Source organism: Misgurnus anguillicaudatus, chromosome 6 (genome assembly GCF_027580225.2).
Source record: "Misgurnus anguillicaudatus chromosome 6, ASM2758022v2, whole genome shotgun sequence".
NCBI lineage: Eukaryota > Metazoa > Chordata > Actinopteri > Cypriniformes > Cobitidae > Misgurnus > Misgurnus anguillicaudatus.
Window position 1 is genome coordinate 12797244 of NC_073342.2, and position 21931 is coordinate 12819174.

Genomic DNA, 21931 nt, shown 5'->3' on the forward strand with positions numbered 1-21931 from the left:
TTCGCGTCATTTTTTGACGAACTGGGGACTTTAATACTATTACGTCCGTTGCATTCTCTTTCCTATTTTCTTACCATTTTCGCGTCGGTTTAGGGTTAGAAAAAATTAAACAGTGCACGCGAAATTAAACAGTTCTCACCTGGCGTTGGGCTTAGAGTTAGGTACGACAGTTGTCACCTGGCGTTGGGGTTAGAGTTAGGTTTGGGTAGGGATGTCATTATGTAAATCTAACCCTAAACCGACGCGAAAATGGTAACAAAATAGGAAAGAGAATGCAACGGACGTAATAGTATTGTCCCCAGCTCGTCAAAAAATGACGCGAAAGGCACACCCTCCGCGCAACACACTGACGCATGGTCAAGTGCGTCAAACATTGACGCCATGGGGGGGAGGATGGGTTGGATTTGTTGGCTTTTTGGCTTTTTAAGTATGATATTCTGTTGATAAAAAGCAAGACTGATCATGCGTGTTAAGAAATGGCAAAAGCATGTTTAGGGTGCTATATTTGGGTGGCCTGTGAAAAAATAAATGTCATGTTGTGTAAGAGTCACATCCCTGTTTATTTTAAACAAATAACAAGTGTATCGTTGTTTGACAGATCGTTAAATAGATTGTTTAATCTCAAACACCAACAAAGAGTAAATATGTATTGGGTTCCCAGCATCTACTTGATCCAAGGCAAAATTTAAGTTCCACCTTCAGTTCCACCCTCTGATCACAAAGTAAAAATCATTGGAAACAGGTGAGCTCGATCAGAACGGATCTCTACAGGGTTAGTGAAGATGTTCCAGATGAAGATGCTGGAATGGGCCATAGTGCTACTGGGCCTACAGTCTGCATATGCAAGTGAGTAGACTACAAAAACTGATCTCAACTCAATTTATACATAGCTCAACTGTTCGGACATAAAAATACTGTAAATTCATCTCTGTCTGTCTCAAGAATTTTTTAAAGATGTCGGGGACATGGGGATAGAACCATTGGATGCTGTTTGGACAACAACAGGTAACTTCATTGTAATGAAACAAACAAAAGCTACAACAGATTCTAAACTTTTGACTAACATCTAACTTACAGTGCATACAAGGTATACATTACATTTTTTAGTCAGTATGTCTGGGTTCAAACCCATGGACTGCTAATACACGGTTCCTGCACTGAGCTATACAGGAACAGTGGTAAACATTCTCAAAAAATTCACTGTTTTTCACATTTTAAATAAGATTTTTATATGGTCTTAGACTTTTGGATCACACTGGATATGTCTAAAATGCACCAACAAACTGCACATTAAATATCATTTAATTACTGGTTAAGTAAATATCATAAACTAAACTGCAATTTGTTTACATTTCAACATGCCAACTAATACATTTCTTCGCTGCCTGATGAAACTCACGTATGTCCAAAATGGTTACTTTTCAGGAAGTGAAAAAAACACAGGTATTTCAAAAGCAGTTGAATGTAGCGTTGTCATACTTGGTACGGCATCTTTACATGTAACCATATTCTTGCCAGTGTGATGATATAATCCACATTTGACCAAAATTGAGTTTAAATGGACATACGTGCATATTTTACAGTAATGGTGGTCGATACGCGTTCTTCCGATCATTAATTAGAATGGCCAAGTTGCGTTTCATATTGACAGATGAATACGCTCATTTTAGTAAATAGTCTACGTCTTAGTTTATTAAATGCGCTTAGTTTATTTAATATTAATTATACATTTATTAAATGTCTCTTGCAAACTATGAAGGGACAATGAATCGATACACTGACATGGTAATGCTAGACAGATACTTTTTTTTGCACAGTCCTACCGTAATTTTGTCACTCCTAGACGTACGTCTGACGTCATGGGGAAACGTTTACCTCGATGAAGGAAAGTCGTTGTCTTATCAGGCTATGTTTATTCGGCTATCCAGTGCTGAGCTTCGATGAAACTTCCACCAGGCGGGAGATACGTGGCGTAATTGACAGCTTTGACACCAAATGGATATACGTGAAAATCATATGACATGGTTTCACAACTTTTCATTGGCCATTTAGATATGTGAAGCATACTGTATACGGAAATGAACTTGGACATTCAATCCGTCGAAAAATCTCAAAATCGGCAAAGTGGACATACATGGTTTTCATCGGACAGCGACGATTTATTACTTCATATGTTTGACATATTTAACAAGAGTACTGAACAATAATCTTATCATTTATACTATAGTGTAAAAAGTGAAAACTGCCCTACTTAAAAAAGTTACTTCAATTGATAACACTTAAAAAAAGTTTTTTCACTTCGAGTGAAAAATTTAAGGTGAAAAACTTTATTAAGTTAATCCAACTTTTACTTCTTACAGTGTATAACTTTTCTTTTGTCTTCTATTTTCAGTTCTCCCCACTGTGACAACGTCAGGTATTAAAAATAGAAAATAGATTTTTAAAACACTGAAATAGCCTGTTTCCGTTTTTACAGTTATTAGAAAACTACATTGTGCATATTTGTTTACTAAAGGTGTCTTCTACAAACAAACATTAATAAATGCTCTCAATTTATTTGGCAGAACCTAATCCGGATCATCCATCCACCTTCTGTAGCACATGGGGGAATTTTCACTTCAAGACCTTTGATGGTCATTTCTTTCAAATGGCTGACACATGTAACCACATTCTGGCAGTGATGTGTGATGTACCTGTCTCAGATTTTAACATCCAAATGCAAAGAACAACGGTGAATGGCTCGGTTACTTTCACCTCAGTCACATTAGACCTGGAGGGGACGACCATCAAATTAAGTCAAGGCAACATCTTCATGGACGACAAAGTGTGAGTTTATCTTTAAATTTTTGAAAGGTGTAAATAAGATTTTCCTTTACTATGTTGCGCCTTTTTTGTTTAGACAATTGTATTAATATCTAGTTAAAGCTAATGCCATAAGCAATGATTCCACAAAACAATGTGATCTGGCAAATAGGACAGCAACAAATACCAAAAACAAAGTATAATATCGATTAATTGTTTTTTACCAGGGTAAGTGAAAACTGCTTAATGACGGAAATACTTTGTAGCGTAAGCAACAGAAGAGTCATACTTATGTCTTTCTTTCCAAGCTCCGTGCAGAACCGAAAAAACAAAGAGATACAACATGTCATAAGAGCAAAGACTATAAAGTACATTTGTAATAAATAAGCTGAAAGACAAATAAGAAGTGAAACCACTAGTTGACATGTAAATTAAACATTACCAGTTTAAACTTTAAAGGCAGCTTAGCCTTGTCAAACATAACACCAACCACAATTCAGTTTGTCAATACATGACTTCACCCATTAACAATGCATGGGAAGCATTAACCCTTATGCCCCGTGTGAACGTACTATAAGGATTTAAAAATGGGGCACTATCCAATGCAATTATAGATCGTTTCATCATACGCACGTGCGTTGCCTCTTTGGCTATTTGTTTCTATATATCACAGAAATAATGTAATGCAGGGTTACATTATTTTACAACCCCAAAACAGAAAAAGTTGGGACACAGTAGAAATTGTGAGTAAAAAAGGAATGGACTAATTTACAAATCTCATAAACTTATATTTTATTCACAGTAGAATATAGATAACATATCAAATGTTGAAAGTAAGATATTTTGAAATGTCATGCCAAATATTGGCTCATTTATGATTTCATGAGAGCTACACATTCCAAAAAAAGTTGGGACAGGTAGCAATAAGAGGCCAGAAAATTCAAATGTACATACAAGGAACAGTTGAAAGACCAATTTGCAACTTATTAGGTCAATTGGCAACATGATTGGGTATAAAAAGAGCCTCTCAGAGTGGCAGTGTCTCTCAGAGGTCAAGATGGGCAGAGAATCACCAAGTCCCCCAATGCTGCAGCGAAAAATAGTTTTCTGAGTTTCTCAGAGAAAAATTGCAATGAGATTGAAGTTATCATCATCTACAGTGCATAATACTATTCAAAGATTCAGAGAATCTGGAACAATCTCTGTGCGTAAGGGTCAAAACCGGAAAACCATACTGGATGCCTGTGATCTTCGGGCCCTTAGACGACACTGCATCACATACAAGAATGCTACTGTAATGGAAATCACAACATGGATTCAGGAATACTTCCAGAACACATTGTCAGTGAACACAATCCACCGTGTCATTCGCTGTTGCCAGCTAAAACTCTGTAGGTCAAAAAAGAAGCCATATCTAAACATGATCCAGAAGCACAGGCGTTTTCCCTGGGCAAGGCTCATTTAAAATGGACTTTGGCAAAGTGGAAAACTGTTCTGTGGTCCAACGAATCAAAATTTGAAGTTCTTTTTGAAAAACTGGGATGCCATTTCATCCGGACTAAAGAGGACAATGACAACCCAAGTTGTTATTAGCGCTCAGTTCAGAAGCCTGCATCTCTGATGGTTTGGGGTTGCATGAGTGCGTGTGGCATGGGCAGCTTACACATCTGGAAAGGCATCATCAATGCTGAAAGGTTTATCCAAGTTCTAGATACATATGATCCCATACAGATGTCGTCTCTTTCAGGGAAGACCTTGCATTTTCCAACATGACAATGCCAGACCACATACTGCATCAATTACAACGTCAAGACTGCGTAGAAGAAGGATCTGAGCCTGCAGTCCAGATCTTTCACCCATAGAAAACATTTGGTGCAACATAAAGAGGAAGATGCGACAAAGACGACCTAAGACAGTTGAGCAACTAGAAGCCTGTTTTAGACAAGAATGGGACAACATTCCTATTCCTAAACATTGGTCCTCCTCCAGCTGTTCCCCGTATGTACATTCAACTCTTATGGCCTCTTGTTGCTACCTGTCCCAACTTTTTTTGGAGTGTGTGGCTCTCATGAAATCATAAATGAGCCAATATTTGTCATGACATTTCAAAATATCTCACTTTTTTAACATTTGATATGTTATCTATATACTACTGTGAATAAAATATAAGTTTATGAGATTTGTGGATTGTTCCATTCCTTTTTTGCTCGGGATTTCTGCTGTGTCCCAGCTTTTTCTGTTTTGGGGTTGTATTTATCTCTATATAAATATATATTTTCAATCATTTCTTCTTGCAGGGTTTCTATTCCCATGAGTCGGAATGAAATTAAAATCGAGGGAAGCTCATCGAGTGTTAAGATCTCCAAATATGGAGTGACTGTTATTTGGGAGGAAGAAGATCACTCTGTGGTGGTATGTTACATTACAGACCTTTCTGAATTTCAGGTTCATCTAGTGATGCAAGCATACAATTTTTTTGTGTGGCCTAAGAATGTGCTCATACATCAGTGTATCAAAACTGGTGTAAAAATCACATTTTGTTGCAGAGTTATAACCATTTATGTGTAAAAAACACAAAATTTAAAGGAAATTTTTAGTTTTTTGCACTTTTCGGCCATTTCTGATGGAAATTTTAATATAATGCCAAAGTAGGTTTTACGAATAATTCAAAATGGCGGATACATTTTCATGACGGAAAATCGAATCGTCTTGAGCCAAGGAATCAGAGGAAACAAGAATTTTGTTTCTAGGACTTACGTATCAGAAGTTATAAGCAAGTTTGGACAGTTGGTGGCGCTAGCGGGTTTGAGATAGAGACTCCAAATTTGCTGTAGAAATTCTTTAGACTGTCCTCTATCAGTGTGCCAAATTTCATAACTTTCCTACGTACGGTTCTATGGGCTGCCATAGACCGCAATGGCGGAGGAATAATAATAATAATAATAATAATAATAAAAAGAAAACTAACAGGGCTTGACCCCTAAAAAAGAAACAAATTGTACAAATCTACTATATACACTCTAAATTCTGCTGGGTTATGTTTAACTCAATGCTGGGTAAACATTGGACAGAACACATGTTGGGTCATAAATAAACCTATGCTAGGTTGTTAAACGAACCATGAGTTGAATCAACCCAGCATTGCATTGAAACAGCCCAGCATAGGTTTATTTATCAACCCAATATTTACCCAGCATTGGGAAACCCAGCAGAATTTACAGTGTAGCAAATTATTTGAAAGCAATATCCTGTCTTAATAATATCAAAATTACCATCTGACAAAGTTAAAACGCTGTTTGTATATAAAATATATATGGATATTTATTTTAGGATGAGGGTTCCTTGTATATATATTACATTATATTTAGGGGTTCCTGCCATCATAAAGATGAAAAACTCTAGTTTTAACCATTGTTGGGTCAAATATAAAAATTTAATTTAACCCAATGGCTGGGCTCGTTTCTTTTTGACCCAACGTTGGGTTGAAATAAAAATTTTAGGAAATATTAAACAAAATTTTAGCCGTAATTAAGCTAAATAAATATAAATAATTTCTCCAGATTGAACTTGCTGAGAAGTACCGAGGTCAGATTTGTGGACTCTGTGGAAACTTCAATGGCAACACCACTGATGACATGATTTTAAAAGGTAAATCAGGGAATCACCTTTTTTACTTGTTTTAAATAAAGTAAATGTTTTTTTTACAACTTATACAAACTTATCCAAAGTTAATTAAAGACAAAAGCCGTTTTCATATGTCAACTTTACAAATAAATCACCTGTATGATTAACATGACATGTTATACCTCTCAGATCCAGAAACATGGAAGGTGTCTGTATCAGCTGAACCCTGTGAGAAAATTCCACTTCCTCCCAGCAATCAGTGTAAAAAACAGGTACAATGACAAAACTAAAAGTATTGAAGAATTAAAAAACTGCTACCTTTGCCTGGGGTGTCTAATACGAATTTATCCCGCAGGATGACATTTGTAAGCAGTATCTGAAGAGTTCAGGGTTTGATAACTGTCACCATGTGATGGATCTGAGTTCATTTGAGAAAGTTTGCGCAGACGACCTTTGTCACTGTCCTGGAAACCAGAAGTGTGTCTGCCACACGCTTACAGAAATATCACGACAGTGCACGCATGCTGGTGGCAGGCCAGGAAAGTGGAGAACAGACAAACACTGTCGTGAGTATGATTACTACATTATACAGAGAAGCAATGACCACATTGATTGTGTCTGATATATTATTTATGTGTTGTTCTGTGGAGCAGCAAAGACATGTCCACTAAACATGGAATACATGGAGTGTGCTGGCCCATGCAAAAACACCTGCTCGGCCCCAAATGGAGCCCTGCTGTGTACAGATAACTGTGTAGATGGCTGTTTCTGCCCTGAGGGTAAGGCCTTGTTTCAAACAATAATGTTTTCTCGCTCTTCAAAAAAAACCTTTGAGGAGGGTCAAAATAAACTGTTTAATTCCCCCATTATTTTTACAGGCACTGTGGAAGATAACATTGGTAACAGTGGTTGCGTTCCAATAAACAAATGCCCATGTATGCACAACGGCAAAATATATCAGCCTGGAGAGTCATACAAGCAAGCGTGTAAAAAATGGTAAGTCACACACATGCATCAGTCAACGCAAATCAAACAGATTTTATTCTGATAACACTGCTGCCGTAACAGCGAGTGTGCGGCTGGACGCTGGAGTTGCACGGATGTGGAATGTCCTGGAATCTGTTCTGTTGTAGGAGGCTCTCACATCACCACCTATGATGGAAAAACCTTCAGCTTTAATGGCAACTGTGAATACATCCTCACTAAGGTCAGTGACTGTCAATACAACAAATGCACCTCAACAAATACCCAAATAAATCAATGAATTCACAAATGATTTTTTATTTCAGCACTCTGATGACAGCAGTATCGCTGTTGTTGGAAGTCTGGACAAGTGTGAGCCGAGCCGAACAGACATGTGTTTGAATTCTGTTACTCTGGTCATGTCAGACACGATAGTGACCACTGTAAGTGTTTAAATTTTTAATTTAATAATTTTAGTAAAATAATGTGATAATGTCATGCTTGTCAAATACTAAACTAACAAAAAAATCATTTTTATTTCTTATAAGTTCAGCTAAATGTTTAGAATGACCACTCACTGAATACTTCACAGTATAAGCCCTATAGAATGTTGCCTAGAAGAATATTTGAAGAGCTCAGATACAAAAGCCGCTTAATGCTACCTACAAGAAAAAAGAGAAAATGATATTGACCGTATTATAGTGTATGTTCGTCAAATACTTTCACTTTAAATCTGGTTAATCTCTGCTCAGGCCCTTCAAAAGGTTTTTGTTTGCAGAATCCGTTAAACACCGCGTCAAAGTCCTCAAAGTGCACGAGAGATTGATGTGAAATGACAATGGATCAAATTCAAACTCAACTTGGGTTCCTTCTGAGTAATTGGACCTGAACACAACCAGAATGTGGCAGCCACATGCATAACAGCACCCCCTAATGTATAGTTCAGTTTTTTCAATGTATTTGTTTCCTCATGGGACCTCAAAATGTCCCCACAAGGTCATAAAAGTACTGGTATCCCTATATGTCTCCACGTCTGAAAGATAAACGTCACACGCGGAAGTAAGCACAAAGTAACGCATAAAAGTCTCCGCTCGACTAAAGCAGTTGGCAGAGAAACTGTGAAAATAGAAGCTCATGTTACATTAACAGGCTCTGAAGACCCGAGAAGAGATACAACGAACTGTACAGCTTAAGACAGATATGCCGTTGGCTTTTTGATCGACTACTATGTACTATAGGTGGTGACGTCACTGCCTGCGAGAAAACTGATAATTCTCCAAGTCCCATGTAAACGCAATTGTCTGCATAGCCGGTTTATTGATTTGCATGTAAACGCATGAAACTGTTTTCTATAATAAGCAGATTTTTGATAGTTATCCGCTTATTCTGTGCATGTAAACATACTCAATAATCAATAATTCAAAGTGACTATTTCTGTCTAACTGCATCCTACTCTCTGGATGTTTTAGTAAATGTAGTATGCCAACAGGGTATCCTTTGCATAAAGAGCTTTGTATACATACTGCATATTTTATTTACAGTATAGGTAAAGTGGAAAATGCTATCACATTAGTCTTGTTTCTCAATTGTGATCAAACTTTTCTTTACCTATAAAACAGGTAATTTTTTCGTCCAATGGGACTGTCAAGCTAAATGTAATCAGTCCAGATATGTTGCCAATAATCACAGGTGTGTAATCAAATATGAGAAAATGTCCTTCTCTGAAATATGCATGATTAGGTATATCATCTATTTTGTTTCTTACACAATTTCGGTGACAGGGCAACTGGCCATCTTCCAGCCCTCATCATCCTTCATTATCGCTGAAATAAAGAATTTTCGTCTAGAAATCCAACTGTCTCCAATCATGCAGTTGTATATTATAGCCAGCACCTCAGAGAAAGGCAAAATGATTGGTGAGTTTTGTAATTTGGTGCATATTGACCTACAATACATCACAGTTTTACAGTAATGACTCCACACCCTTACAAAAAGGACAGATGAATGAATGATTACATTATTTGTGCACTATGTTTCATTCAGGTCTGTGTGGGAACTATAACGGTGTCCAGAAAGATGACTTCAAAACAGATTCAGGCATTATAGAGGGAACACCAACATCCTTTGTTAACTTTTGGAAAAAAAACCCATACGCTTGTCCAGATGTTGAAAACACATTTGACAACCCCTGCAATCTGAGAGTGGAAACAGGTCATAAATTCATGCCAAATTTTACCTCCCATTCTCATTTTTGGGGGGAACAGACTGTGCGAACTTTAAGGAAGTGTGTCAAATATCTTTTTCTTATTTATGTAGAAAAACTTGCAAAAGACTGGTGTTCCCGTCTGACGGATCCAAATGGAACCTTCTCCTCATGTCATTCAGAAATATTTCCAGACATTTACTATCAAGTAAGTCTTTACCTCATAGAACACTCTTTCCTCTTTTAATTTACTGTACATGGTCAAATAATTAACACGCTTGCGATCATCTTCTGCAGAACTGCGTTTATGACACCTGTAAGTGTGCTGATATTGGGAAGTGTATGTGTGCTGCCCTCTCCGCCTATGCCCATGCATGTGCCGAAAGAGGGATCATTCTCCACGGATGGGTGGATTCATACCCCTGTGGTGAGGATTTCATTTAATGTCCTTTGGTTAAATATCTAGTCTCTTAAAATTGCTCGGTTTTAAAAGTGCTTCTCTGCCTTTGATTGTACAGACAAAGTGTTTGAGTGTTCAGAAAATATGAAGTACTCCTACAATGTGACTGGTTGTAGCAAAACCTGTCGTTCTCAATATAAAACCGACTACATCTGCAAAGTGTCTACACCTGTGGAAGGCTGTGTTTGTTCAGAAGGGGCTTACCTAAACGATGCAGGCCACTGTGTGAATGCTGACCAGTGTCCTTGTTACTATAACGACCTGGTCATAGAGCCATCAGGATCAGTAAACATAGATGGTGCCAACTGGTAAAGTAAATATTTCAACATATTGTTAAAGTCTGTGTAATGCGATATTAAATATGCGTTCTGAGTTCATTAGAGGAAAAATTAACGAGTGGTGACCTTACAATCTCTCTGATGAAGCCAATACAGAAGTGATTTAAACTGCAATTTATCGACGAGCCGCTAAAGACCCATATTCCCATATTTCCCCATGTTAAAATGACCAACTTTACAGCAGGAAATAATATGTTTACAGCCTGGTACAAAATGTGATTTTGGTCTATATAGTAAATTTTTCACTGCACAGTGAGAAGCGTGAAATTTTTATAACTCATCTGTTTAAATTAAATTAAGCCTTAAAGTTCTGCATACTTTAGGGCGTGGAACCTTGAATGACGGCTGAACTGCCACAGCTGCTAGAAAACTGTAGGCTGTAGTAAAGGTAATGATGGTAAGTCGCTATTGAGCGGACAAACTGCTGATGCTTAATGCACTCTAAACAACCTCTAAAAAAACCTTGTCAAAAAAATAAAATGTTGTGGTTTGATAAAGACGAAGGGAGACGACAAGCATGGATGCACTGTGTGGATGCACTGTGTGGAGAGGTTTGGCAGCCAAGCAAGAATTCAATGACGTGTAGTTAACATTGTATAGTGTACATTCATTTTACACAGTAAAGTAAGCTGAGTGTAATAGTTGATATACGCTAGATATTATATATGAACTAAGGTAATTTATTGCACTTATTATCAGAAATAAACTACTGTAAAATGATTCTGTTGTTATTGATTCTATGTTGAAGTTACTGGAAGTTGCGTTTAGTCCACAAAAAACCTTTGTTAATGTTTTTGCTGCTGAAACCGTCTATAGTTTTAGGGGTGGGGCCGTGCTCCATTGCATCATCGAGCCATAATTTCAGACCCACCCAAAAAACCCAGAACTCAGAAATGGCGAAAAACTGTTTAATGGTCTAACTCCACAATTCAGTACTACATAGTACACATGTAGTCTTTGTCACAGAACATTTATAATGTGTTTCAAAACAATTCTCTAAATTGACTTTAACACACTTTTTACACAGACTTTAACACATGCAATATTAACTAAATAATGTATTAACCCTGATGGTGGATTTTCATGATTTTGTCATATTCCAGCACCTGCACTCTCGGCAAATTACACTGCGACAGTCAGGAAGGTGAGTTTAACCCACAACCTCTAAAACAAAACTGGACAAAATCAATCATAAGATATTACTGAAACAACACTACTTTAACATAGTGTGTACAAGTTATACAAACCTCATTCATGTGCCTGTTCTGTTTTTAGACTGTGTGGCTCCAATGGTCTATGTCAAATGTTCGATGAGTGAACATGGAAAAACAGGAGCAGAGTGTCAAAGGACATGCCAGAACCAAGATCCAAATAACTGCGTGAGTTAAAATGAAAATATTAGTTGGTAGATGAATGGTGGATGAATGGATTTGTAGTTTGGTGTATGTATATAGAGGAAACATTTTACCTTTCTGGTTTTGACTGCGTCAGCACAGGTTGTGTATCAGGATGTATGTGCCCAGATAATCTGCTAGCTGATGGTCAAGGTGGCTGTGTAGAGAAGGAAAACTGTCCCTGCTTTCACAATGGATTAACTTATTCACATGGGGATGAGATTCAAAACGAATGCAACACCTGGTAAACCATTCATTTACTGTATCAAAGATTATAATGTACTGTAAACGCTGTAAAGAAATTATGTGACAAACATTAACAGATTCATGCAAAGATTTGCCATGCGCTTGCTAAAAATCTGCAAGGTTTGCAAACTTTTAATTTTGCAATTGTTCTTTTTTTAGCAAATGCAAAAAAGGGATGTGGAGTTGTACTGATAAAGATTGTTACAGCACCTGTACCATCTATGGTGAAGGACATTATAAGACCTTCGATGGAAGAAGATATTTTTACCACGGAGGCTGTGAATACATCTTTGCACAAGTATGTTTTTAACAGCTCTCTCTAGTTTCATGATGATTAAACAAATAATTGAATAGTCAAAATTGTCACCCTTACGCTAACACTATTTCAATTGTCCACTTTAGACATTTTACTAATTATAAGTAATTATGTAGTTAGCCTATATAGTAGTTGCAAAGTTACTTATAATAAGTAAAATGTCTAAAGTGGAGTAATTATCTACTACCAATTTTTACAGTAGTAGACTGTGTTTAATATCTATTAACACTTTATTGTGATGATCCCTCAACAGACATTCAACTGTCTATAAGTATCTTTACAGGTGCATGTCAACTTATTCCACTAACCCTAACTTCTTCCCTTACCCTAACCCTTACAGTCTACTAAAAGTTAGTAGACATGTATTTGCAAAGTTATTCATGTAACCTGATACATATTTTTTCTGTGAAATCCCACCAGGATTACTGCAACATGGAAAAGAGTCAATCCTCATTACGCCTTGTTACAGAGAACATTCCCTGTGGCTCCACTGACTTCATTTGCTCCAGATCTATCAATCTTTTCTTTGGGTAAGGCTACATCAGTGTTTCAAGTCAACATTAATGCAACATACAATTTAACGTAACTCTGACATAATTGTTTACACAGCATTGACAAGTTTCACTTTTACCATTTCTGATAATACTAGCAGCGACCTAAATTCATTTGTGTCCCAAACTTATTATTGAAATCCTTTAGAAATACAAGGTGGTTTTATCTGAAGTGGATGGAGTAAAAGTTGTTGAAACCAATGGAACTGACTACCAATATCAAGTCAATACTGTGGGGATGTACACTATCATTGAGATCAAAAAGCTTTTAAATTTAATTTGGGATGGCAAAACAACCCTGATGCTCCAACTCCATCCCAGCTTAAAGGTATGCATTACATACGAAGGTATGCATAAAACTATATGCATTTTGCATATTCACCCACTCACCTAAACAACTGTATGATCTCTATTAAAGGGCAAAGTGTGTGGACTGTGTGGAAACTTTGATGGTAATGCAAATAATGACTTTGTAAAGCACGATGGAGAAAAGGTCACTGATGCGGTGGCGTTTGGGAACAGCTGGAAAGTGAATCCAAGCTGCCCGGAAGTGAACAGTTTGATAGACCCTTGTGAGAAAAACCCTCACCGGAGTGCCTGGGCTCATAAGCAATGCAGCGTCATTACAAGCAATGTCTTTAAAGACTGCCATCCACATGTATGTAAAGATATCAAAACTTTTTGAACTTCTCAGTTTAATATGAATCATTTAAATTAATTGTTAAATTTGTACCTAAAATAGAAGAGAAGAATCTACTCCGTACTGTTATAAAGTTGTACATTTTCTTGTCTATAGGTGGACTCTGCCCCATACTATGATGCCTGTGTGAGGGACACCTGTGCATGTGATTCTGGGGGAGACTGTGATTGTTTCTGTACAGCAGTGGCTGCTTATGCAGCTGAATGTCGAAAGAAAGAGGCTTGCATTGAATGGCGGACTCCAAATATTTGTCGTAAGTGTTGTGGGAATGCTGTGGCTACTTGTTACACAGGGGTATGTCTCAGAAAATGGAAAGCTCTTAACTTAAAATAACTTAGTGAAATCAATCCTTGAAACTACAATTCTAATATTAAATGTGTGTAGTATCTGATAGATAATGAGTTAACACAAACTTTAAGATGTGCCTCTGAAATACAAGCATACTTTTATAATTCTGTTTAAGTAGAAAAGCTCCTATGCATCCAATATAATGGTATATTACCTAATATTCGATAGACTAAAAAATTGGAAGGCTCCCCTCCTCCCACTTATCCTCTGTGGTCTCCTCCACGCTCCCTCCTCCTAACCAGCTCTCCCTTCTAAATACAGATAACGCCACTTACACTCTATGCTTAACACTTTCATCCTGCTTGGACAGCTTATGCCCTCTGACATCTGCCCCAGCCCGGCCTACTCCTTCCACACCTTGGCTATCTGATGTTCTCCACGAGCATCGTTCCAAGCTTAGAGCTGCGGAGAGGAAGTGGCGCAGATCGAAAGATCCTGCAGACCCTTGTCTCTATCATTCTCTAGTCTCCTTTGCTAAAACTCAGTACATTCACTCTAAAATCAGCAGCTCACCTGATGCATGTGTTCTTTTTAAGACCTTCACTGCTCTTCTTTGCCCACCAACACCCCCTGACTTATCAACTGATAATTTTGCCTGTTTCTTTGTGAGGAAAACAAACTCAATCAACAGTAAGTTCTCTGCCCCACTACCTCCTGCACAGGCTGAAGTTCCTGATCCATGCTTTGTCCCATACCCACCCGTCTCCTTTTGGCCATTTCTCCTTTGGTTATCCCTGCTCTCATGCACATTACAAATTCATCCCTTTCCACGGGTACATTCCTCACAGCTTTTAAAGAGGCAAGGATAACCCTGCTGCTGAACAAACCCACACTTAACCCTGCAATGTTGGAGAACTACAGACCTGTATCTCTCCTTTCCTTCATTGCCAAGACTCTTGAGCATGTGGTTTTTAACCAGCTCTCCTCCTTCACACAAAATAACCTCCTGGACAGCAACCAGTCTGGTTTCAAGAGCGGCCACTCTACAGAACTGCACTAAGAGAGGCACAGGCAGCCTCCAAATCACCTGTTCTGATCCTGTTGGATCTATCTGCTGCTTTTGACATGGTCAATCACCACATCCTCCTATCGACCTTCAAGACCAAGGGTGTCTCTGGAACAGTGCTACTGTGGTTTAGGTCTTACCTCTCAGGTAGGTCATTTAAAGTATCTTGGAGAGGTGATGTCTCCGAACCACAATGTCTTACTACTGGGGTACCTTAGGGCTCAGTGCTTGGACCACTGCTCTTTTCGATTTACATGACATCCCTAGGTTCTGTCATTCGGAAACATGGCTTTTCTTACCACTGCTATGCAGATGACATACAACTGCCTTTTCAGCCTGACGATCACACGATTTCTTCCCGCATCTCAGCATGCCTATGTGACATCTCACTCTGGATGAAGGATCCTTATCTCCAGCTGAACCTTGCTAAGAAAGAACTTCTGGTCATTCCATCTGACCCTAAGATTCAAAACAATCTTTCTGTTCAAGTAGGTTCTTCGACCATTACGGCTTCCAGGTCAGCCAGAAACCTGGGAGTGCTCATTGATGATCAGCTCAGTTTCACAGCGCATTTTGCTAACACAGCCTGTTCTTGTAGATTTATCCTCTAGGAAAATTAGACCTTTCCTGTCTGAGCATGCTACACAAGTTCTAGTCCAGGCTCTTGTCCTATCCAGACTAGACTATTGCAATGCGTTATTGGCCAAACTCCCGGCCTGCACAACCAAACCCCTACAGATGATCCAAAATGCTGCGGCAAGAGTGGTTTTCAATTAGCCAAAGAGGGCACACGTCACTCCTCTCTTCGTCAGGTTACACTTGCTCCCTATAGTGGCTCATATTAAATTCAAAGCTCTTCTCCTGGCCTTTAAAACCACCACTGGTTCAGCACCCCCTTACCTTAAATTGCTTTTACAGCCTTACGTACCCTCTAGATCCCTGCGCTTTGCTACCGAGCGAAGGCTTGTGTTGCCACCAAAAAAAAAGTAAAAAATCACGACCGTGTACCTTCTTTGATTCTGTTCCTCATCTTTGGAATGAACTACCGGTTGTTACAAGATCTGCTGACTCTGTTGCAGGCTATAAGAATCTGCTGAAACCCCATCTCTACCACCAACACCTCACTTTCTAATATTTTCTTCTTTTTTATCCTTATCTTTACACTGTCAAAAAACCTAAAACTTGGCTATGTATACTACATTAGACTTGTTGAGACTGGTTCTAATGCACTTATGTATTGCTGTTCTGATGTTGCTCTAATTGCTTTTATTGTTACCTCATTTGTAAGTCACTTTGGATAAAAGCATCTGCTAAATGACTAAATGTAAATGTAAATAGACCGTTTCATCGGACGCACGTGCAGTGATGCGAATTTGTGTCTGAGGGGAACTTAACTTCCGGTCTCTGTTTGTTTAATGGTCGGACTAGTTGCTAATTGAACTAATACCTTCTCGAAAATAACAAATGTTTTGATTTCCTAAAGACAATGGAATAATTAATTTTGGAAGTATTACAGTAAGCATTATACTTATAAGTATTACTACTTATAAGTATAAGTAACTTATAAGTATAAGTAAGAGACAAGTAGTATACATTTTATACTGTAACGTTAGCGAAGCTTCGTTTTTGATACAATTTAGGTTAAGGTAATCTATGTGTTGTTTATTTTGCTTGTTATCAGAAATAAACTACTCTAAAAGGACTTTGTGATTAATGATTCTTAGCGGAGTTTACCGGAAGTTACGTGTGTTCAATGAAAGCTGTTTGTTTATGTTGTTATTGCTGAAACAGTCTATATATAATCTAGTAATCCAGTTTAGAAAATGTTATGTTGTGTTATTAAAGTTGTGACTACAATATCTAAACTGGTTTGCAGCTTTATTCTGTGACTACTACAATGACCCAGTGGGAGACTGTGAGTGGCACTACAGAACCTGTGGTTCGGCCTGCATGAAAACATGCAAAAACCCAGAAGGGAACTGTTCCAGTCAAATTCCTCTCCTAGAAGGTATGACCATTTTTAAACCTCTAAAGTATTTGACCAGTGGGCTATTACAAATTTAAAGTAATATAAAGTAATCCTTCTACACTTTTTTTACTTGCCTAGGGTGTTTTCCCAAGTGCCCTTCTGACAGGCCATTTTTAAAGGAAGAAAACCAAAAATGCGTCACAGAGAAAGAGTGTGCTCCTGTGTGTGTATATGAAGGGAAGGAGTTCATGATTGGTAAAGAAGTGTACCACACCACAGATGACAACGGCATGTGTTTCAAAGCTGTGTGTGGGTCAAATGCAACAATAATTACATATAAGGAAAATTGCATCAACGCTGGTATATCCACAACTACAGGACCAAAAACACAACCAACAACATAACCATCAACAGCAACTCAAACCACTGATGTGTCCACATCTACTGGACCATCAACAGGAACAACACAATCAACCACACAACCATCAACAACTACTCATACAACTGAGGTGTCCACATCTACTGGAACATCAACAACACAACCAACAACAGCATCACAAACAACTGGTATGTCCACATCTACAGAATCATCAACAACACAACTATCAACAGCACCACAAACCACTGGTGTGTCCATAACTACAGGACCATCAACAACACACTATCAACAGCTACTCATACCACTGGTATGTCCACATCTACTTGACCATCAACAATACAACCAACAACAGCACCACAAACTACTGGTGTGTCCACATCTACTGGACCTTTAACAAAACAACCAACAACAGCTACTTAAACTACTGGTGTGTCCATAACTAAAGGACCATCAACAGGAACAACAGAATCAACAACACAACCATTAACAGAGGAAACAACACAACCAACAACACAACTATCAACAGCTACTCAAACCACTGGTGTGTCCACATCTACAGGACCATCAACAACACAACCAACAACAGTCAATCAAACCACTGCTGTGTCTACAATTACAGGACCATCAACATGAACAACACAATCAACAACACAACCATCAACAGAGAAAACAACACAACCCGTAACTTCCTATAACGCTTTTTAACCTCCTAAGACCTGGTGTGTCCACTTACGTGGACGTCAATTTTGTTTTTGTTTGCACCATAATACTTAATTCTGTGTAACTGTAACCTGTTGTACACAAACATGGACAATTACACTGCTTCATGTTTAAAGAAAAATATTTGGTAATTATATGTATTGGTTCTTTCTAACCCCAAATAGCTGGAATAAACCTAAAATGCAAGCCAAACCAAAGCTTGGGTCTTAGAAGGTTAAAGTTTCTCTTAAAGTAATCAAAAAACTTTCTTGCAGTAACATTAGTAGACCGTTTCCCTAACAATTCAATTAATACATGTCCTTAAAACGTTAGCATTAGAAATGTTATAACTGCATCTTTAGCAGAACATTCTAAAACCATTAACTTTGAAAACGTTACCATTGCATAGGTGATGTAATGTTCTGAAAACATTGGCATTAGAAACATTATAAATGCATTGTTACTAAAAACATTAATATTGAAAACATTACCATTGCATAGGAAATGTAACATTCGTTACCATTAGAAACGTTGTAATTGCATAGTTGGCAGAACGTTCTAAAACCATTAACTTTGAAAATGTTACCATTGTGTAGGTAATGTAACGTTCTTAAAACGGTAGCATTGCAAACATTATAGGCCTAATTGTATTGTTAGTGGAATGTTCTAGACACCTTAGCATTGAAAACATTACAATTGTGTATGTAATGTAACGTTCTTAAAATGGTAGCATTGAAAACTTTATAATTGTATTGTTAGTGGAATTTTCTAGACACCTTAGCATTTAAAACATTACCATTGTGTATGTAATGTAACATTCTTAAAATGTTAGCATTATAACATTAGCATTATAACATAAACCATTGCATTGTTAGTGGATTCTAAAATTATTAGCATAAAATGTATCTTCTGGGGATTTAAAGAAATTTAAGTAAATGTAAGGATGAGTTTAATAAAAAGGCCTAGTCCTGGATTAATAAACCCTGTCTGGGAAACCTCCTTCTAGTTAATACTTCATCATATTAGCCATTCATTGCATAATGGTTGAGCTAGTTATACTGATGTGTCAAGGAAATTTTCTTTAAAACTATTTTTTCTATTCTATATCATTTTTATTGTTTTTGTAAATGTACCTTTGACCTTATTATAGTGTTAACAATGGAGAAAACCTGTAAAACTTAAAAATTGGTTGGATCAGGTGTCCTGGTGTCCACTACAGAAAACAAAGCCATATAAAATTATAGAATTCAAAAATGCAAATATAAAAAAATTTCAAGGATTTACGATGCTTATGACCATGATAATGTGATAGTATGGGCGTGGTTTTAGAGATGACCATGTGCTCTTTAAACAGTGTTGATATTTGAGTTACGGCTTCAGGTAAGCATAGTGCAATTTGTTTATTTGGATTAAAAACTTGAATCACAATGTTGATTAGCTTAGTTATAGTTACTATATTGTCTTACTGCGGTTATGATTGGGTTAACCGTGTGATTGAATTTTCTCATAAACTGCAGCTGCCATTCACAAAGCTGTTAGCAAGTTTAAAAATCAACACATGAAAAATCAGCTGTCACGACAAGTAAACTTGTCAAATCAATAGCCAATTTGTCAGGGCTCGGCTCAAGCGCCCACCGAAATGGCCAAGAACATATGTTTAATTGCTTCACATTTGCTTTACATTTTGTGTCTAAACATTTTGTGTCTGCTTTCATCTATTTCAAATGGCAGACTACAGAGCGTCTGTCGTTGCTAAGTAACCTAAGCATTGTTTGACGATGTGACGATTAGACTAGTCTTAGACTAAAACATTTTTAAGAGCTGTCCAAATGGAAAACAACTTGAACTGACATACCTTAAAATACACCAGGGCCCTTTGTTTTGCCTCAAAATGCACACAGGTAATGTTTTTAGTAAGGCATGTTTGTTAAAACTTGTTATATTTCCTAATTAAACTAAGGCATATTCCTGAATTAAGCTAATCCCTGTCCGGGAAACCGCCCCAGAGCATTTAACAGGATTTAAACTGTAGCTGTATCCCATCTAGCCAGGACCGCTGTTTCATCCTAATCCAACCTCCAAATCTAATCCTAAACATTTTCTTTGTTTGGTGTATCCCTTCTAGACAAAACCCATGGCTGCAGCTGGCAAAATCAGCCTACCTAATGTCCGCCCTTCCAGACTGGCGGTTTTAAATAGAGAAATAAAGTCCGTCCTTGATTCGTGTTCACTCATTTATAAATACATTTCCTAAAAGATCGTAATTTTCCCAGGGGTTTAGTTTCCTGCGCAAATACCATTAAATCAACAGAACATAATGATTATGTGTAAGGTCTTGTCCAAACAGGAGATGGGGCAAGATCTAAATGCAGATAAGACTTTAATAAAATAAAACATAATCTGTGGCTTGAAACAAGGAGCGTGATCAAGAACGTGAAACAACCCATTCAACAAACAATAACCGACAAAGAATAATGGTAGCAAGAGGGCTTATATAGGGACAAAAAACTTGTGGCATCAGAACATGCCACATAAGGGAACAGGGAAACAAGAGATAACCTGGCAAGACAAGATTTCAAAATAAAAGACATAAACATGAAAACTTTAAAATAAAAGACATGAACATGACAAGACAAAACCCTGACATAACCCCCTCTTAATGGCGGCTCCTGACACCCAACAAAATTCAAAAATATATACTCCTTGGGTGGTTGTGTCAGGACCGTGAGGCAGGGCTCGGCCGTAGAGCACTGGCAGGCCCAGACCGTGGAGCAATGGCGGGCCTGGACTGTGGAGCAGAGGTGGGCCTCAGCCGTGGAGCAGCGGTGGGCCAGGGCAGAGGAGCAGCAGAGGGCCTCGGCAGTTGCTCTCGGCTTCGTTCCTTATTACCCTCCCACAAAACATACTTAGGGGACCGACCATCTTGGTTGTGGGTTCTAAAATGATGGCGGCCTTCATGAGCACTGGTTCAGGCATGGCGAAAGCCATCTTAGGCACTGGTTCAGGCATGACGGCGACCATCTTGTGAAGTGGTTCAGTCATGGTCGTGGCCATTCTGGGAACTGGTTTAGGAGACTCAATTTCATGGGCTGCAGTGAACTTCATGGGAACTGTAGTGCAGTGAGTGACCAAAACACACCACAAAGCTGTAGCCACTACTGGTAGCACTGCAGATAGGGGATAGATCTCTGACTCTAGCTGAGCATGCATGACGTGAGGAGACTCTGGCTGAGCAGGCATGATGTGCGGAGACTCTGGCATGACGTTAATAATTCCAGACATGACAGTAGGGGCATGAAGAAAAGTAAACCCACAGTAAAGTTAGAGGCATATGTCCATAAAACATAATCAATATACTTCAGTATAGAACCGTGGTTAAGTCCCAAAGGCTACTGTTTATAAATATACAGTTGCCTCTCTCTCTCTCTCTCTCTCTCTCTCTCTCTCTCTCTCACCCTTAAATGTTGTTTGAATATAGTCAGTTATGTCTCATATAATCCCTGTAGAGTAGTCAATAAATATATGCATATTCATCCATGGATGCCTCCTGTGTTCTGATTAAATTCAAAGTCACTTTAACTTTCGATCAATTCTACCTCACGCTCAACGTTTCATAAAATTAACTTACAATTATGGATATATTCGCTGGACGAATTAATTAATTAATTGGTATTATTAAGTCTGCTAAAGAATTACAATGGGCTTTAGCAGAAAACGTCATATAGGCTTTTAACGTCATATATATATATATATATATATATATATATATGACGATTAAATGTATGTATTTCAATGCATCCATTACATTAATTTCCAGTGTACATCTTAATGGTAGATAATACTTTAGAGTACCTTATATTTGTCATTTTTTTCTATTTTCATCTATGTAAATCCAAAATGCCTATGAGATCTAGGTGTCTAGGTGTTTTATGT

The 21931-nt window shown here is 37.9% G+C and overlaps 1 protein-coding gene across 1 annotated transcript; it reads left to right on the top strand.

Moving 5' to 3' along the window:
* The first annotated feature begins 691 nt into the window (after positions 1 to 691).
* LOC129434181 (mucin-5AC) lies at positions 692 to 18979 on the top strand. The gene is made up of 28 exons (XM_073868532.1): positions 692 to 846; positions 943 to 1005; positions 2393 to 2416; positions 2565 to 2826; positions 5100 to 5214; positions 6363 to 6450; positions 6616 to 6698; positions 6782 to 6992; positions 7080 to 7205; positions 7305 to 7422; positions 7495 to 7633; positions 7716 to 7832; positions 9009 to 9078; positions 9171 to 9305; positions 9433 to 9600; positions 9706 to 9800; positions 9890 to 10019; positions 10111 to 10360; positions 11494 to 11534; positions 11666 to 11764; positions 11872 to 12028; positions 12190 to 12328; positions 12767 to 12876; positions 13045 to 13225; positions 13316 to 13555; positions 13694 to 13850; positions 16828 to 16959; positions 17059 to 18979. The coding sequence occupies exons 1-28, from the start codon at positions 783 to 785 to the stop codon at positions 17322 to 17324; spliced, it is 3780 nt and encodes a 1259-aa protein (XP_073724633.1). The 5' UTR covers positions 692 to 782; the 3' UTR covers positions 17325 to 18979.
* Positions 18980 to 21931: the final 2952 nt, after the last annotated feature.

Excerpts from the sequence above, each read along its gene's own strand:
- LOC129434181 (XM_073868532.1), top strand. The coding sequence starts at position 783 with ATGTTCCAGATGAAGATGCTGGAATGGGCCATAGTGCTACTGGGCCTA. Across the intron at positions 6,451-6,615 it reads TGATGACATGATTTTAAAAG|ATCCAGAAACATGGAAGGTG; the intron begins GTAAATCAGGGA and ends TATACCTCTCAG. Across the intron at positions 11,765-11,871 it reads CCAGAACCAAGATCCAAATA|ACTGCGTCAGCACAGGTTGT; the intron begins ACTGCGTGAGTT and ends TTTCTGGTTTTG.